This window comes from Festucalex cinctus, chromosome 1 (assembly GCF_051991245.1).
Source record: "Festucalex cinctus isolate MCC-2025b chromosome 1, RoL_Fcin_1.0, whole genome shotgun sequence".
Taxonomy (NCBI): domain Eukaryota; kingdom Metazoa; phylum Chordata; class Actinopteri; order Syngnathiformes; family Syngnathidae; genus Festucalex; species Festucalex cinctus.
Genome location: NC_135411.1, coordinates 55,785,358 through 55,804,597, shown reverse-complemented (window position 1 = coordinate 55,804,597; position 19,240 = coordinate 55,785,358). Strand labels below are relative to the sequence as shown.

Here is a 19,240-nt window from a genome sequence, read left to right as displayed (position 1 = left end):
TTTTTTATTTTTATTAATAAACAGAACTGGGGCTTCCATGATGCATTCAGACAAACTGAATCAAAAAAGATATTCTTAATATTTATTGACAACTGAGTGACTGCCTACATTGGTGAATTATCTTTTTGAAGACAGGAATTTGAATATATCTGAATAAATATTTGTAAATATACAAATCATTTCATTGGTGAATAGACATAAACCAAAATAGGCCTCATTTGGAGCCCTGAAGGATGCCATGCTCTCATTTTGAGAAAAACCCTGAAGGCGTCAGAGTTGAAGGCATTTGGTGTAAAAGAAACATCACAATTGGTACAGATTGGCCCTGAGTGATGCCCTTTAAAAAGGGGGGAAAAAAAATTAAAATGCCATAAACCTCCATTTAAGGTGAGCTCACTTGTTTTTCCTAGTCTTATTATCAATGTACAAATGTTAACTTGCACAATTGTATGTTTGCTAGGAATTTGAGAAATCCATGAAGAAAGCTGCTTCCTTTCATCTTCTTCATCTGCCCTATCAACAAAGGGTGAGTGCTTTTACTTTATTCTAGCTTAGGTTTCAATTTCAGTAAAGTCCCTCAACGCTGCTGTTTTTTTGTTGTTGTTTTTTTCTTTCTCTCACTACAGTGAACCCCAGAACCATGTTTATGGCTCAGCATTTATAAATTACCCTATTTTCACAATTTTGGAGCGTGACCCTGTCCTTTTATTAGCTGAAATATTCACCCATTTGCTATTTTTGCGCTTGGCCCAAAAACAAAATCGTTGTTTAGGCACCACCTTGATATGAAGGAAGTATGTTGGAGTGAGTTGAGGTGCTTCATATAGACACAAGTAATACATTGTCGCCCTGTGGGGGTAAATGAAGGCTTCAATTACTCAAATTTCATGATTTGTGGTCACTATCCCCTACTTTTTTTTCTTTTTTTTCTTTTTTTTTTTTTTTTAGTATATATATATATATATATATATATATATATATATACACACACACCACCCGACTATCTGTCCCTTTCTCTCTCTCTCTCTCTCTCTCTATTGTAACTGTAACCTGCCAGATGCCCTGTTTTTGGACTGCATCATCTCAGTCCCTCCTGCTATTTCCCAGAAAATTGCCAAAAGCTGTTTTGAGAATCTTTCGAGTGTTCCCCAGAGAGGCTGCCGGCCACTGGGAAGGACCAGAGTGCTGCAGCTGCCTGGTCACAATTGGGCTGCATGATGACTTGTGTATGATGCCTTTCTGGGGAAACAAACATAACATCCCGTTTTAATGGCCCAATTAGCTGGATGTGCTGACCCCGTGCTAATTTTAGACGATGGCTTCCATTTGCAGGCTATCAGGACAAGGATTTCAAAAGTCATCCTGACGCTCTGGTTAGTTGTATTTGTCCAGATGTTCGCATGTCTATGTGTCTTACAGCAGGACAGGAAGAGGAAAAAAGGTACGTTCACGGATATTACATCTGGAATATATTATAGACAGTATGACTTCATCCTTCTTGAGTCTCCTTAGTATTTCACCTTCTCAACAGACTGTTTGGCTCATTTAACGTGTACGCTACTTTGTTTGGAATTTGGTTGATCTGAGTAATTGACCTTTTCAGGGCCACAACATCATTAGTACGAGATTGTCACCACCTTTTCAACATTTTTCTTGTATATTTACAACTTGTTTTCTTAAAGGGGAAGTTGATCCAAATAAGTGTTTACAGCAAATGTTGTATGTCGCACCAATAGTCTAAACATGGTATTTGGATTATTATTGCGTTTGTAGAATATCATCTTAATGAGTTTAGCAGCAAAATCCACCTGTTTTTATCCAGCTCAAAGGGGTGGCCATTTTGCCACTTGTCGACTGAAAATGACGACATAGTTGCTCATGACTCGGGTCACAAAACAAGGGAGCCGTGATTGGTTCTTCGCCGTTAACTTTACAACTTTTTTTTTTCTTCATAACACTACAACTTCTTCTCCTATCTTCATGACTTTTCTTTCCCCTTGGGAATATTTTTTATTTTCTCGCTCTCTCGCTGTAGCTCTCTTGCACAATCACATGCTTTAAATTTCAAGACGGGTAACTTACTGGCTTTGTCAAAAATATTGCCGGTTTAGCGATATTGTTCTGAGCAGCCAGGACACAGGCATGTGTTTTTCTCTTCTATGCTTGTTGTCAAATTGATACCATATTGTGTAGTATCGCACACCAGTTTGATATCTGGGTTTAAACAAATAGATTTGATTGAGTAGACACTTATGTAAACATATACTTGGTATGCCAGACCTTTGGGAACCCCTGGTTGACATGACAAAAGCTTTTTTAAGCCTAAAACACAATATAAAATGACACCACTATTGTTCCCATCTTGAAAGCAGTCATGCATGAAAGTTTAGGCTAGGCTAGGCAAGGCAAGTTTATTTGTATACCGCATTTCATACACAAAGCAATTCAATGTGCTTTATACACAAGGAAAGACATCACCTGTAAGCCTAAAAAAAACGCACAACATTCAGAGCAAAGAAGAGAGAACAAAAGTAGGCTACAAAATTTACTAGAAGAACATACATTGATAATGTTAAACAGCAAACTTGTGTAAGTGTAAGGATGTTTTAAAAAAACAACCAAGATTTAAAAATGTATAACAGACCTTAATCAAAGGTATGTAGATTAACCCCCCCCCCCCCCCCCCCCCCCCCCCCACACACACACACACACACACACCCACACACACATCCCCATGATCGTACCTACAGACACATTAAAAGAACTGCTGTCATTTGGGGACATTGATAAATACAGTTGTGTGTCATCTGCATAACTATGATAGTCAACATCGGTGTTCTGAAGCATTTGACCCAAAGGTAACATATACAGACTGAACAACAGGGATCCAAGGACTGACCCTTGAGGTACCCCACATGTCATGGCCTTTCGATCAGATTCAAAATTTCCAATGGTCACAAAGTAACTCCTTTTCTCCAAGTCGGACCTGAACCATTTAAGGACTGTTCCATTTAACCCCATCCAAGTTTCCAGCCTGTCCAACAGTATATTATGATCAATCATGTCAAATGCTGCACTGAGGTCCAACAAGACGAGCACCGATACCTTCCCTGCATCAGTGCTCAATCTTATATCGTTCAGTACTCTAATCAGAGCTGTTTCTGTACTGTGATGAGGTCGGAAACCTGACTGGAATTTATCCAAAAGTCCGTTTAAGCTCAAGAAATTGCCGAGTTGATTAAAAAACACTTTTCAACTATTTTGGTTATGAAGGGAAGGTTTGCGATTGGTCTATAATTTGCTAGCAGGGAGACATCCAGCGTTCTTTTTTTTTTTTTAGAATGGGCTTGACGGCGGCTACTTTCAGAGATTTAGGAAGTTCACCTGATTTAAGTGAGCAGTTGATTATTTGATGAATCGAATTGAACAGATTTGACAATAGTTTTGAAAAAGCCAGAAGGTATTGAGTCAAGACAGCTCATGTCATTTTGCTGCTTTGTGACTTGTACTTTTTCACTAAAGTAGCAGGCAAATTCATTGCATTTATCTGTTGAGAGGAGTTTCTGGCGCTGTTTGCTTTGAGGGATTTGTGAGTTTGTCAACCACGGCAAATAGAATTTGTGTATTGTTAAGGTTCTTACTAATAATTTCAGAAAAGTGTTGTTGTCTAGCTATTACTAGCTTTTTGTTACAATGACAAAGATATTGTCTGTACAGGTCAAAATGAACTTGGAGTTTAGTTTTTCTCCACTTTCGTTCCGCTTTTCTGCATTTGGATTTCAAAGTCATTATGTTGGTAGCATACCTGCAAGGTGTTTTAGGTCGGTTTTAATAGGAGCTACAGCACCCAGAACATTTGAGATTTTTTAGGTGAATTCATCCAGAAGTTCATCAACTGTCTCTGCATTGACAATTGGTGATGCAGCCATTAATTCCATAAACATATTGCTTATGTTCTCATTTATGTACCTTTTTTTCTAATAGAGACAGTGGTTGTTTGAACTTCTGGGATTGTTTGTACTTCAAAGAACACACAAATGTTCTGAAATAGCCAGAATGTTTGTCTCCAGTTGTGACCAGAACATTACTGATGGCATTTACTGAAATTCCTCGATGAATTAGCCTTTTTGTTTTGGAGGACTGTAAATGATTACAATGATGATCTTTGGATCCACTTTACCAAAAGACTGAGTCATTCAAATGAATTAAAGCCACCCAATACAATTTCTTTACACCAAAATAGTGATTTAAAAATAGCACCACCCTTTTTTTTTCTACTTTGACATTTGTTCATGAAACTAAAATCTGTCGCTGTTGCCTCATTCATAACAGTTAAGTACTTGAAGCATGCTGCTTGTACAACAGAGGGTAGGCAGCCTCTATCCAGTATGATGTCATCGTCCATCTATATACGTAGCTTTTATTGTCTCAATAGGGTGGCGGGTGAGCTGGAAAATTCCTAGTTGTGAATGTATCATTCACTGACAACTGCAATGAATCAATTCTGATTTGTATCACAAGGCAACACTGTCTCATATGCACTGAAATTTCCCCACCTTTCCGTCTATTTATGGACATGTTTTATTTTGCAGGTCTGTATGTTGCCCTAAAGCAGCACTCTCACTCACTCACAGTCAACATGACACACCAACCGTTGTCTGGTTCTGATTAGCTGCCTTCAGGTTTCTGTTATCATTTCAGCTCAAGTCACTCAAATTCTGCAGTCTGGAGGGTCAAATGGTTGGGAGAAGATGAGGGGTTGGGGTGCACCTATCTGCCATAAAGCACGCCCCCACTCACAAGTTTCGGAGTCTGTCAAGGTTGCACTTCCTCTTTTCTTATGCTTCATTTCCGCTCTTTTCCGTGAGAGAAGCTCCCCTACATCCCCTCCCCACGCCCCTCCCCTAACTAGTAGGGGGTGTTGCCGGGCTCCAATGAGGCGCTTCTGGGCCTCTCCAAACATGTGTCCCTGGAGGCTAATTAGGTCCAGGGCACTCGTGTTACTGCCTGCCTTCTTGTGCCAAAAGGGATAGAGGACAGAAGGGGAGGCTGTGTGGGTGGAGGATGGCTCAGGAAGGGGAGGGGGTAAGGCTGTAGGGAAGGGAGTGGAGAGGTTTTTTTTTTTTTTTTTTTTTTTTTTTTTTTTTTTTTTTTTTTTTTGAGGTGGAGTCCATGAGAAGCAGCAATTTTTAAGTTGTGGGGACGACGCTCAAGATTGTGATTTTTGTTTTTGTTCATCTCCAGTGAGGAAGACCCTATAAGGACCAACTTTGCATGAAAAGCTAAATCTGGGGGAGTAAAGTTTGGAGCTAAAGTAGACTAGAGAGAGTTTGAGAGTGAGCGAGAGAGAGAGTGACAGGGGAAGGGAGAGGGAGGTGCATCTGAGGCTGAAGTAGGAAATATGACAGCCCATGGACATTGGCCTAGAGGTGGTGCACTGGGCGATGGGTTCGCCAGCTGAAACGGGAGCAAGGCAGCAAAGCAGCATGGCCTCGGGCATGTCCTTCATGATCGCTTTGTTCTGCTTCGGCAGCTTGCTGTCCACCATCACCTGGTACATGGTTGACGACGAGAGGTACGTTTGCTTTGTCTCCTTTTCTAACATTCTAGAATCTTGAGGGCCACTGGCTCAAAATCTTGACATTTGTTGAGCTCTTGAAAAGGTTACAGGCCAGATATTCTGGAAGTCGCCAAACCAAAACCAACTAGTCCACTTTGTCATCTCGCTCACTGTTACCGAAAATCAGTGTAAACTAAGGATGTTCAATACCAGTATGAGTACAAGTATCAACTCTGAAGTAGTCACCGATACCAAGTACCAATACTACTAGTAGTTTTGGTGCACACAATTTTGCGCCCAAAAAACGAGAACCTATAATTGTAACAAAAGAATATCCCAGAATGTAGTGTTTTTCTATAAGATTGCTTGAAATTAATGGCATTTTTCTATTTTTCTCATTTCTAGTTCCTAATTGTAAAACTACAATACTGGTATCGGCTGCCGTTGTGAATACCGATACCTTGAAATAAGGCCGGGTATCACCCCGACACTGATACCTGGTATCGATACTCGCCCATCTTTATTGTATACTAAAAATATTTTCATACAAGTCTTCTTAGCCCCTGATTTTTAGTCCAAGTGCTGTAATGAGATTAGTACAGTGAAGTCTGAACGAACTTGTCAGACCATGTTGCTACACGACAATGGAAAGAGAAAACCTCCCCAGATTCGAGCGATATGACTGCAGAGGAAGGAATTTGCAGAATCCTTTTGAATGTTGCGAACATTGTGTCATATGAGGAAACATATTTTTTTTCCCATAGGCTTATAACCTTTCAACTTGTTCTCACCATGACTCCCTCCCGACATTTAAGACTCTTTTTCTTGGAATAATTCCATTTTGTTTAATCCTAATTTTACAACTCATTTCCTCCTAACGTTATGACTTCTTCTCCATTTCCCTTTGACTTTTTACAAAAGTTTTTCTTGGATCATTTGAGCTGTTTTCCTCCCAATCACACAAATATTTTGTAGCATTGTGAGATTTTTTTTCCCCTCACAACATTCTCTCACAATATTGGAGCAATTTCACATAACTTGACAACTCTTGCAACTTAATGACTTTTTTTCTCAAATGTAAAACTTTTTCTTTGAACTGTTTCCCCCCTTCCTAATGTTAAGAAAATCTCTCACCTTTCATTCATGCTCCCAATTTTGATTTTCTCATAAATTTACATTTTTCTGATACACATTAAAACTTCTCTTTTTTTTTTTTTTTTTTTTCAAAATAAAATTTTCTCTGAACATTTCTACTGTTTTCACAGAATTCTGTTTGTACCCCATAACATGGGTTTTATAAATTTTACTGCCAATGTTGTATCTTTTCTCATATTATAACTTTTTCTGACAACTTAAACATTTTCTTGTAACTTTCCAACTCCCCCCCCCGCAATTTTACATTATCTTATAACTTTGTGTCTACAACCCCCCCAATGTTATTGCTTAACAAGTGTTTTTTCTTCACTTTACACTCATAACCTTATCACATTTTACCCACTTTTCAAATGTTTTCTCGTGACATTACGACTTTTTTCCGTAACTTTTCATTCTTTCATTTCGACTTTTTGCCATATTGATATTTTTTTTCCATAAGCTTTAGATACGTTTTTGTTTGTTTTTTTTGTTTTTGTTTTTTTAATGAGAAAAGCCATAAGGTCATGACAAAAAAAAATATCTTAATAGGAGAAACTGAGAAACTGTCAAGTTATGAGAAAGTCATAACATTGCTTTTCTCATTAAAAAAAAAAAAAAACACTATCCTAACTTTACGTTTTTCTTTTAACTTTGAAGTTTTCTCCTAACAGTTCAAATTTTTCTTCATAACATTTTCTCAACATTAAGATCTTTTTTTTTCCTGGACCATTACAACACCACCCCATCCCCTATAACTTTTAGAAAAAAAAATATTTGCAACTTAATGACTTTTCTTGTAACAATGCAGCTTTGTCTCCCAACTGTTTTTTTTCTTGTAACATAACTCACTTTCCACAGCTATTTGCAAATGAAAATTTCTTTCTCTTGGCTTTTAACTTCATAACATTTTTTCATCAGAGCTTTCATAACAAAAGATATAACTTGCGTCATCTTGTTTTTAGATCTTCATGGCATTCACACATAACCTGTTTTGAGGACAGTTTGGAACTAAACGATATGATTTACAGTAATCTGTGTGATGACAACAAAAGTGATAAAGATCAATCTGAGCAGCACTCACTTTGATTTAAAAAAAAACAAAAAAAAACTACCGTGTGCAGGCAGTATAACCTGATATTACTGTAGCTTACTTCACACAATATGCGGACTATCAAGTGACTGTTTACACAGTGTATTGTATGCCAACCTAAAGCAGAGTTGCCAAAGTGGAATGTAATGTGATGCGTGTAAAACATGAGCAAAGGTGGAGGCTACGTTGAGTGTTTATTAAAATCGATGCAGATGAACTTTGAGCTCAGCCATAAAAGAAAGAATGCTGAAAGGTACAGCTTACTGCCTTCGCTAAAATTGCTACATCGATAACACAAAAAGCAAATGTCATGTCTAGGGTCACGCCAGGTTTAAGTTTGAGCTCATGACCTGTTAAGTTTGAGTTCATGACCGTCAACAGGTCAAGTGTCTGTTTTGAACTGATGTAACCATCATCTGGTTTCAACTGAGAAACGCTATGTGATGTTTCACCTGGTTTTATGCTATGTAATGTCATGAGCTTTGTGATGTCAATCTTTAATCCTTTACTTAGTCACAACTAATCAGATCGATTCACTGTCTGTTGTAGCGTTCTGAAAGGTGTTTGTGTTTGTCAGATTATTACTGCTGTTACCACTGCCTCTCTGTGCAACTCTTTGTTTCTCATCTAGTCAAGTTTGTTCTACGCCTCTCGATGTGAATAAATAGTTAAAATCTTAGTTGTGTCTGCGCTTTGGGATCCAACCTCCAGTACATGATAGCAAAGGTCAATATAGTGCACTCTATTGCATGTTAGTATAGTCGTAATAACAATATTGCTTATGTATTTAATAATAAATTTTTATTGTTTATTAATAAATACATGTTCAAATCAGTATGTACTTTGAAATGTATTAACTACAATTACTTAATGTTGAATGATGCTCTCAATTATTGATGGCATGCCATCTATTTGTTTATTTGCGAATGTTTTGATGTAATTGATCTTTTTGATGCAGTCTGTCCTGATTGAAACCACTTGTGGAGTGGGTGTGTTCAGTTTAATAATCAGGCTCTCCTGCACGCAGATGAGCCTGATGCAGTGTAGGTGCCATGAGCAGAAAAACACCTCTTGTCCTTTTCTCCCATGTTTTTCGATGCATGCAGTCTATGTCGAGTTTGAAATGAGTAGCCGCTGTGAAATGCCGCCCTGCTAACACTTAATAATCCTTAACTCTTTTTAGTCATTATTTTCAAATTCTCTTTAATTGTATCTTCTTTTTTCTTTCTATTCTATTGTTCTTTTTGTCTAGTTTTGATGATTTTCCTTATTAGCATTTAATAGTACATTACAATCACTGAAAGTCATTCTATAACATACATATATATTATATATTGCGTATATTTTTTTCTATTCTTAAAATAAACTGCATTCATGTGTACATTGTAATTATGTTTCTAATTGATGTATTGTATATGCACAGTATGTATTTAATGGGCATTTAAAACATTTTTTCCTTTATTAACCCTAAAATATTATAGAACACAAATTACTTTTACTTAAATACATTTACATTCATTAAAAACTGTAGTGTGTTCCTTTTTTTCTATAATTTATTAAGGATGGTTTTAAGAAAAACTATTTGAACAGTCAAAAAATAAAAAGTATTTCATTGGATTACGAGCAAAGATGTTTTGTGTTTCCACAGTGTGGTGGGCTCTTACAAACCGCCCCCTCAGAAGAAAAGTCCCCCTGAACCGTCTGCGTTTTGCAAAGGCTGCAGGTGAGTAGGGTGCATGCCCTCACACAAGTGTCCTCGTTGTTAGAATCAGGTTTTTCAACAAACTTCATTTGTGCTGGCCATGTTTGTGTTTGTCGCAGGGAACAGATTGCCAATGTGTTGAAGCGTCACTCTAAAAACTGGAAGAAGAATGTGGAGAACCACCAAGCTTTTACGTAAGGAAAACTGGTGGGAGGTAGAGAGGCAAAATGTGCTGTGCAAGCAAACTAAGCTAGCAACACGCAAAGCAGGCTAACGTGAAAAAAGGTTTTTCGGTCCCGCAGTGCCAAACTGAGCAGCTCATGTCGAGGGTTCGAGAAGGCCATCATCACGCAGCACAACACGCCTGTGGGAAGTAAGATTCAATACGATGGAGAAAGGAACAGGATCCTTCAGGTGACTCCGGCCACCTTTAAAACATTCATAAAGGTAAGCACACTTTTCTGAATTACTAAGTAATATACAGTGGACCCGCGCATATTCGCGGTTCACCACTAATGGAGTCACCTATTCATGGATTTGTTGCCAATATTTATTTAAAATCATAATTGATATATTTTTCTTTTTTGGTGGGGGAAGAAACTCGTTTTTTGTTGCAAATGTGTATTGGTTATTCAGTTTATCGTCATTCAATAATTGTCTTGGTTAAATGTTTTTATTATTGTTTTTTGCCATCATCGATGCAATTTAAGGGGAAGTCATGACAAAAAAAAATCTTTACAAATAGGTACCCCCACAGCTCACCTTATTTATGGCTTTAGTCATGTGACGTTCGTTATCTGATCTCTTAAGCACTTAATGTCATTTTCAGTCCACAGCAAGTGATAAAATGCCTGCCCCTTGACATGGATAAAAATGGGACGCCAACACAAAAAAATCCTGAAATCTGAAATCGCCGGTGTTAGATTAACACCAAGTATTAAATTTAACACTAGAAGTGTTTGTGTCCACACCAATGAGTGTAGCCTAAATCTGACACTTTCAAAGTGTTACTATCAAATCCACCCGTTTTTATCCATCTCAGGGGCGGCCATTTTGCCACTTGCTGTAGATGGAAAGGATCACAGTTGCTCAGGGTTCAGGTAAAGACCAATCACAGCTCAGCTTGTTGATGTCATATGACCAAACTCATAAAACAGGTGAGCTGGGGTTGATCTTTAGTTCCTTGCTACTATGCTACTATTTAATATTTAAGCAAAACAATTCAAATCAGACTTTTTCTACTTTGAAGAATCTCACTCTACTGAGTACAATACTAACCTTTGAGGTCTCAATGGGGTAACACAATATGGCTCTCTAACGCAACAGAGCGGTCAGCTGGGGTAGCCTCCTTTTAACGAGGTTTAAAGGAAATGTTCTGACCATAAATTGTAATCCGGACAATCACTTCATTTGTCAAACTGTTGAACATAATAGCTTCATCTTCTTAATTTCCAGTATTTATGGTTACAACACAAAGAAGGAAATTGGAAACCTTTTATTGTCCATTGAAGATTTATTTACGGGATGGCTGGCTAGATTCCTAAAAGCTATTGTTCTGATGATTTCAACACTATTTTGAATGCTTCTATGGATCAGCTTCCCCCTTCTCAGCAAAGTAAAGAACAGTAATACTTAAACGCAGATGCGTATATTTAGCCATTTTGGGAGGTGCTTCAGCACCCCCAAGGGGAACAAAATATTAGGAAATCCCCCTCTTTATCTACTTTTAAAACACGTCTTAAAACCCATCTGTATTCTTTGGCTTTTGGCGCACCATGATACTTAACATTGTTTGGTGTTTTGTGGTGTGTGCTGTATTTTGTGTTATGAATCTGATGTTCATTCTATTTATTTATCTATGTATTTATTTATTTATTTATTCACTCACCTACTTCTTATTAATTTACTGATGTAAACTTTATTTACTTGTATAAAAAAGTATACTCCCTTAAAATATTTGCTTTGTTCTTGTTTTTCCTTATCTAATTCTTTACTGCATGACCGATTTCTGTTTCATGTACAGCACGTTGTATACAGCAGTGCTTGTTTTAAAGTGCTTTATAAAGTTGAGTTGAGTATGTTTTTATAAAACATAGTACAGACAAGTATAGTCAAAAAACAAACATTCTTTACTAAGTTAATGTCTTAATATAGTAGATCTTGCGCATTTAATTTAAAAGGAAATTTCAAAAACAAGTCCGAGTTCCATTTTTGTTAATTCTCACTGCAAACTGTGGGGAGCTGGTTTACTCCAGAAACATGACTGTCAATGCGTATGTTAAAGAGCTGTTGTATCAAAAAGAGTACCTTTCCCAAGAAATTAGGGTTGGGATATGTTTATATTTTAAGTCATTTTCTCCTTTGCGTAACTTTGATTAGATTTGGTTTACTCACTGACTTCCCATGCAATATTTGGAGCGGGAAGTACCCCCAAACCACAACAAGCTACCTAACAAATACCCCCGCCCACTCTTCGTGGTAGAATCGCCTCTGCTTAACTGACTTTATAAAATTGCATCTGATAGACCTATCGAGAGAGAGAAGATTATTGATAGCAGATTGTATACTTAAAGCAATAAAACCGGCGCTAATCTAGATTTATGACTCATTTCCAATCGTTTAAATAAGGATAATGTTGATGCTCGCATCTGCCCAACGTTTTAACCTGATCACTAAACCATATGCAGATCTGTTAATATCTCTGCTGGTCTCCTATTCTGTCCTCACATTTACATGCTGGAAGCTTAACTGTTCATTGCTACAAAATATGGAAGTTCAAAATCAGATTAAGGAAATGATTTCATCCTACTGGTCTAAAGCAAACAAGGAAAACTCTTTTGGGCTTTGCTGGGAACTTCTCAAATATGAGATGGGGAAAATTCAACAGTCCAAGCCAGGAAAGAGTAGGAGTTGAAGATTATCTCTAGCATAAGCAATTTATCCAGTAATGACAATGACTCTCTAACAGAAGAGGAAAAAGAATGATGTCTCACAGATGAAACTTGATTTATATTGCCAAAAAGCAAAAGGAGCTTTCATTAAATCTCGTGCTAGAAGAGAGAAAGTAAAATTGTTATTACTACTTCAGCCTAGAAAACCATTATTCCACCAACCACAATAATATTATTAATAAGTTAAATATGGAACAATTACTGAAGATCAGCGCAAAGTTGCAGGCTTTTGTTCAAACGTTTATGAAGAGCTTTATAACTCGAAATGTAACCTTAACGGCTTCTGAGAATTTCATAAACTGCCTTTTGGCTAAAATGGTAAGTGAGGGAGAGAGAGTGTGTGTGTGTGTGTGTGCGTGTGTGTGTGTGTGTGTGGGGGGGGGGGGGGGGGGGGGGGGGGTGAGAGAGAGAGAGAGAGAGAGAGCTGTGATTGGCCTGTATCCCTGCAAGAAGTACAGGAAATGATAAATCCACTTAAAAACAACAAATCTCCAGGATTTGATGGGCTATCATCTCAGTTTTATAATTTTCTTGTTACTGAACTGACTCTATTTTTGCATAGTTTTTGTAGAATGTATTAATAATGTGAATGTTCTCCCCACTACTTCTACTCAAGCACTATGGATCTTAATTGCTAAACCATACACGGACAAATTGCTCTTATAATAATAATAATAATAATAATTAGCACCCGATTTGCCTACTTAACAATGATTAGAAATTTCTGGCACTTTCATTAGCCAGAAGATTTAAGGTTAGTTTTTGATTGATAGTTTTATGAGTTTGAGATATATTGCAAATAATGTGAGGCTAGTCTTAGATATTTTACATTATCCAGAAATGGTGAAGGACAGATGGTTCATGCTATTTTTAGATTTCTACAAAGCATTTGATACCATCAAAATTCATTCATTCTGCAGTCCCCTAATAAATTTGGTTTTTAAGGATAAATGATCTCAGCTATAAAAAGTTTGTACAACAATTAACAGGTGGTATGTCTCCCAGATTTAATGTTTGAAGAGGCATTAGATAAGGGTGCTCGGCTTCACCGTACCGCTTCCGGCTCAGCTGTTGGTTGCTCACATCAAATGGCATAAAAATTTTAGGTAGAGAATTTAGGATTACTGTAGTCAGCAGGCAGATGATGCAACACTTTTTTTTTTTTTTAAAGGGATGAAAACAAGCCTCTAATGTTATAAATACTAACTTTTCTCAGGCCTTTGGTTTCAGCTTGAATCAAAGTCTGAAATCGTGTCCATTAAGAACTATTTGAAAATTCATTCCATCCTCATCCTGATGTGCGTCAACTTTCAGGAGCATCCGTTTGGAAACATGACGTTTGACACGTGCGCCGTGGTCGGCAACGGAGGCATCCTGATGGACAGTGGTTGCGGAAAAACGATCGACTCGGCTCAGTACGTGATAAGGTGCAATCTGCCGCCTTTGAATGATGAATACAGCGAACATGTGGGAGTCAAGACGGACCTCGTCACAGCCAACCCCAGCATCCTCAGAGAAAAGTGAGCATGGCAACCAATCTTGTAACACACCTGCCAGACTGTAATGTCTGCCATATACTGAAGTAGGCATTATTAATACCAATGTCTTGTTATTGAACTGAACTTCGGTGGAACATCCGCTTCTGATTTGTTTGCTTTTCAGAACAGTTTCTTCACAGAGCAAACTCTTACCATCCTAAAACTTAGTAACTTTTACTCTGTACATTTTTAACCCTTGTTGAGGGTTAAAACACTTTTACCCCATATGGTCTAGTTTGTCCAAAATTTGGACACTTTGTAAGTGTGATAACTAAGTCATTTATGATTTTTATTTTTTTTAACTTTTGACCACGCAAAATGTTCCGTGGAATCAGAGCTATCAATACATATGTAGTATTTATTTATTTATTTATTTATGCATGCCCTCTGTGGTAGGGCTGTGCAATTAATAAAAATGTAATTACAATTTCAATTGTTACACTCCACAATTAAAAAATCAGCATAATCTGCAACAAAAACAATAGATTAATACTTTTGAGTCATTTAATTATATATATATATATATATATATTTGTACCTTTTTTTTATTTTAATGTAACTAATTTAATGAATCTTATTTGATTCAAAAGGAACTTGCAAAACTACTGTTTAAAAAAAGTCAATATTTTTTTACATTTAATCATTTTCTTGTTTGTACAAACAGACCATTTTTTTTTTTTTTTTACCAAATTAATCATCATTAATATTTTCTTCGTAATTGAACAATAAAAGCAATAGTGTACACTCAGCAAAACTATGATGTGTATAGAAAACATTTTGGTCAGAATTGTCCCTTTTGACCGCACGTGCGCACACACGTGTCACACACATAAATACAGAATGCAACAACACATGCTTCTTCAATGTAGCCATGCAACTGGCAATGATTAGTATAACTTCCAGATCTGTTATGTAAGTTAATTTCACTTTTATAATGTGACATATTTTCCAAATGGATCTCGATGGAAATCTCGTCGCATGAACACATCATGCTGAGGGTGTTATGGCCGTTCTCAGACTTCACTTCATGATGGGTATGTCAGAAATCTGGATGGGGAGAATTACGGGAGAATGTAGCCCTTAGTTGCTTGGTAAGTCATACAAGTCAGTAGTTAATAACTTATTAATAGCAGTAGCGTTTTCAGTGAATGGAAGCCTGTCATGATACTGTATTGGTGACCTTAACACGTCTGAGGAGCAGTGGGCACCTTTGTGATGTCGTCGGGACGAGACGTTAATCCCACCGGCTCTGTCCCCTCACAGGTATGAGTCTCTGATAGGACGGAGGCGGAGTTTTGCAGACAGACTCCAGAGTTACGGGAACGCCCTGATCCTCTTTCCCGCCTTCTCCTACGGCTTAAACACGGCGCTGTCAATGCGGGCGGCCTACACCATGGACGACTTTGCCAGCCCCACTCATCCCGTCTTCTTCAACCCGGACTACTTGCGCAACCTGTCCCGCTTCTGGAAAACCAACGGCCTCAAGTCCCGTCGACTCAGCACGGGCATCATGATGGCCAGCATGGCTCTGGAGGCATGCTCCAACGTGCACCTGTACGGCTTCTGGCCCTTCAGCAACCACCCGCACGGGCTCTACACGCTGACCAATCATTACTATGACGACAGGAAGGTCAATGCCAAGTTCCACGCCATGCCCGTGGAGTTTGACATGCTGCTTAAGCTGCACAGTCAGGGCGTGCTCAGGCTTCACCTCGGGGATTGTCCACCCAAATAAAAACTCTGACACATTTGCACTGCAGAAAAGAAACTAAACACTGAAGACTTTTTCAACCTTAAAACTTATTTATTACTGTATGTTGTCCAGCTTGAGTCTGGAGAGATTGTTTGGAAAAGCCATTCTGACACCTTTGAGGGTGTTGCCACAGTGCCTTTTGTCAGTCCAATGTACTGTAGCTTCCTGAAAATGTTTCATCTTTACACTTCCATTTTTTTCCAATTGGTACAATACAGTGGGGACTAAACCCGACTACAAAGAGCAAAAATCCATGAGTGATTGACACTATCATGCAAATGTTTTTATTTGGTGGGAGATTGCGTCCCAAAAAAACATAAGCAAGGGACTGGGTCAAAAAAACGGGGTTGCAACTTCCACCTATAACAGGGAAGAGCTTTCCCAAAGAAATTGCCACTGTCGAAGAGTTCCACTGCACTTAATTTATCACGTGACTGATAAACAATATTATGTAGTTTTTTTGTAACTGCATGTAACCGCCACTTACTGCAGTTCTGGGCTGGAAATATCATCCATCTTGTAATATGAAGGAGAAAAGTACATTCAAGGTGTCAGAAATGACAAAAGCTATATTTCAAATTGAGGTTGTTTTTTTTTGTGTTTTTTTAGGAACTAAGGGAAGTGGGGGGGGAAAAAAAGTCTGGCGAGTCGGGAGGTTACGACACCATTGCAATGTCCTTCTCAGCCAGGAAGTGTTGGATGCTCATGGCATTGTGAGCAGCCACAAGGTGTCCTGCCCCAACTTTTGACTCAAAGAAAATGATCTCTTTGTAGACATGTTGGTTGATGGTCTGGAGTACACGCAATGGGAAAACTTGTAGTTTTGTGATGCTAGTCCTACAAATTTTCTGACACCTCATGCAAACAAATGACTGTTAAGAAAATGATCTTGTTACTCATCTAGTTAAAGGTCCCATGCCACATTTTTTAATTTCCATGTAGGTGACCTTTTATCAAGTTTGCAAGATAGTTTGAGCTGGAAATCCCCAGAATGTCCTTTTTCAAGCTAATCTGGCATCTTGATTGGGTGGATTTCTCATTATTCGATATGTAAATATATATATAACCCATGTTCTCTTCAATATGAATATGGAAAACGTCCTTCTGATTGGTCGTTGACAATATCGCAGCATGTGGTGGCCATGTCAGGTCTCACCCAGACATGCCCCAAACAGCAAGCATTTGATTGTACTTTAATAACAATTACTCAACCATAGAAATACAAATTAAAGAGGAAGTGGGTTGCTAATTTCATACTAAAAGATGTTGTGGACGAAAATCAATAGGGAGGATTTTATATTGAGGCTCAGCTCCCGTTCAAAGAAACTAAAAGCGTTTTTGAGACACTGACTGCAAGTTTCACTATTTTATTTTATGTATATTATGAATTTTAAGTTTTGTTGTAAAACACCATAGATCTGTACTTTATTTTGTATGTACTGTATTTGTATAGCTGGGAAGCAGCTGTCGTTGTCTCACTCGCTAAATACATTTGCAAAGTAAAGGTGTCCAGACAGCAGAGTTCTGATTCCAAAATGTTGAAGAATTTCTCCCCAAACGAATTGAAGCCATTCATTCTTCAACTCTCCAAGGTTGGCAGGTGATGCACAGTTTTAGAAGGTGCACAGCTGTTCAGCCATTTTTTCTGCATTAAGCAAACTTGAAGCAAGCAGAGACTAGTTAAATGAGTCGCAGAATTAAATAAAAATAAAAAAATTGTGGAGAAAAAAAATGTTGATGGCATGGGACCAATGCTGACCTTTATGTAGCCTCATAAGTTGTCATAACATTATGCAAATATTTTTGTATTTGACATTGCGTGACATTGACATGTAACGTTAAGATTCTATTTTCATGAACTGAGCGACTTTTTCATTTGACCCTGTTTCATGTAAACATGCCTTTTTTATTGCATCAGTTCAATTTTTGGCTTCTTCTCATAATTTGCCACTTTTTGTCCTAAGGTCACATTGTCTCATAAATTTGCGAGTGTTTCTCTTTAATCCATGACGTTCATTCTAATGACTTTATTTTTTTTTTTTAAACGTTCTCATTACATTACAACTTTATGTTGCAAATATTCGACTTTTATAAAAACTGTTGGACATTTTTTTCCGCTAATTTTGTGCTTTTTCTTCCAAAATTTGACACTCATTCGAACTTCATCTAATTTTTCATGTAACATGACTGAAATAAGCAAATCTCAACATTTTCTTGCATGTTTAAGATTTTTCTCTGATATCTTCATAACTTCAACATTTTGTTCATAAAATGACTTATGTTTAACTTTTCCCAGAATGTTTACTACTTTTTCTGGTCATTCTTTGACCATTTTATTTGTTCTAATGTACTACTACACAAAGAGCCTTTTTTTTTTTTTAAATTCCAATTATACTTAATTGACTTAGGGCACATAACTGTGAATCGAGCACTTCAGGATTTCAGGTGAAAATTTGGGGTTTTGTTTTTCTTAAAATACTCATTGTATGGTTCCTATAATACAGTTTCAATGAATGTTGTTCAAGCCTGGCGCGCGCACGCACGCACACGCACACAAACTGGAGGTACGTGTTGCCAACAATAAGCAATAAATGAGCTAAAGTGCTGTACTGACTTGCTGACGCACAATAATAAAAAACTAAACTTGATGTGCTGACAATAAATTCTGTTTTCTTGAAGGCAATATCTGAGGGACTCAATTTTGCTAATATAAACATTTTTGTAACTGATTATAAAACTATTTATCTTGAAGTCTTTAAGTGTCATCATAAAACGTATCTACACAGGCAATTTAACACATTTATACAGTGATGTGTAAAAGTATTTGCCTCATTCCTGATTTGTTTTTATACATATTTATCACTAACTTGCCAACAAAGTAATGTAACAAAATATCAAGAAGAAGCTTCAATCATTTTCGTTGGCATTTTTCATTTATTTTTATTAAGAAAATAGGTCTTTTAACATGCATCTCAAATATACCCATTACAGAATGTAAAAAACAAAAAACAACAAAAACTTGCAAGTAAACTGAGTGACATGTAATTTTAAAGGCATAGGAAAAGCACACACATCTGTAACAATGACAAATCCATCTTATAGTTTTTTTTTTTAATCATTTATGTCATGAAAGGAAAGAATGCAGCCTTGCCACACGACAGCCCACATTGTTTGACTGGCAGAGTCTTCCGTGACAAACACCCCCTCCAATGACTTGAGTGTGTCAAATATGAGATCATCAGTATAAGCTGGGGAGGTTATTGCTTGGCGCCTCTCGTGTCTTGTGATAACCTGACTTCTGTACATTGTTGCTACAGAAGGGCAACAGGTGTGGGACCTGAAATATCACATTCTTGAGTGGACGCAACGCTGCCATAAATTCGGCATCAGCACGACAATGAGAATGCAAGCGCTGATGCTGGTCACTGTGGAAATACGAAGCTCGTTTTCACGGATGGGATGAATGGCCCTTCAGTGGATGATGGGCATTTTGCGTTCATTTGTGAAACTGT

The 19,240-nt window shown here is 37.6% G+C and overlaps 1 protein-coding gene across 1 annotated transcript; it reads left to right on the top strand.

Moving 5' to 3' along the window:
* The first annotated feature begins 5,158 nt into the window (after window positions 1-5,158).
* On the top strand, window positions 5,159-18,376 carry LOC144001361 (alpha-2,8-sialyltransferase 8E-like). The gene is made up of 6 exons (XM_077495603.1): window positions 5,159-5,575; window positions 9,433-9,507; window positions 9,606-9,680; window positions 9,789-9,933; window positions 13,752-13,957; window positions 15,239-18,376. The coding sequence occupies exons 1-6, from the start codon at window positions 5,412-5,414 to the stop codon at window positions 15,708-15,710; spliced, it is 1,137 nt and encodes a 378-aa protein (XP_077351729.1). The 5' UTR covers window positions 5,159-5,411; the 3' UTR covers window positions 15,711-18,376.
* The last annotated feature ends 864 nt before the right edge of the window (window positions 18,377-19,240 follow it).

Coding starts and splice junctions, on each gene's coding strand:
- LOC144001361 (XM_077495603.1), top strand. CDS start 5,412: ATGGACATTGGCCTAGAGGTGGTGCACTGGGCGATGGGTTCGCCAGCT. Junction 5,576..9,432: donor TACATGGTTGACGACGAGAG/GTACGTTTGCTT, acceptor GTGTTTCCACAG/TGTGGTGGGCTCTTACAAAC. Junction 9,508..9,605: donor GCGTTTTGCAAAGGCTGCAG/GTGAGTAGGGTG, acceptor TGTTTGTCGCAG/GGAACAGATTGCCAATGTGT.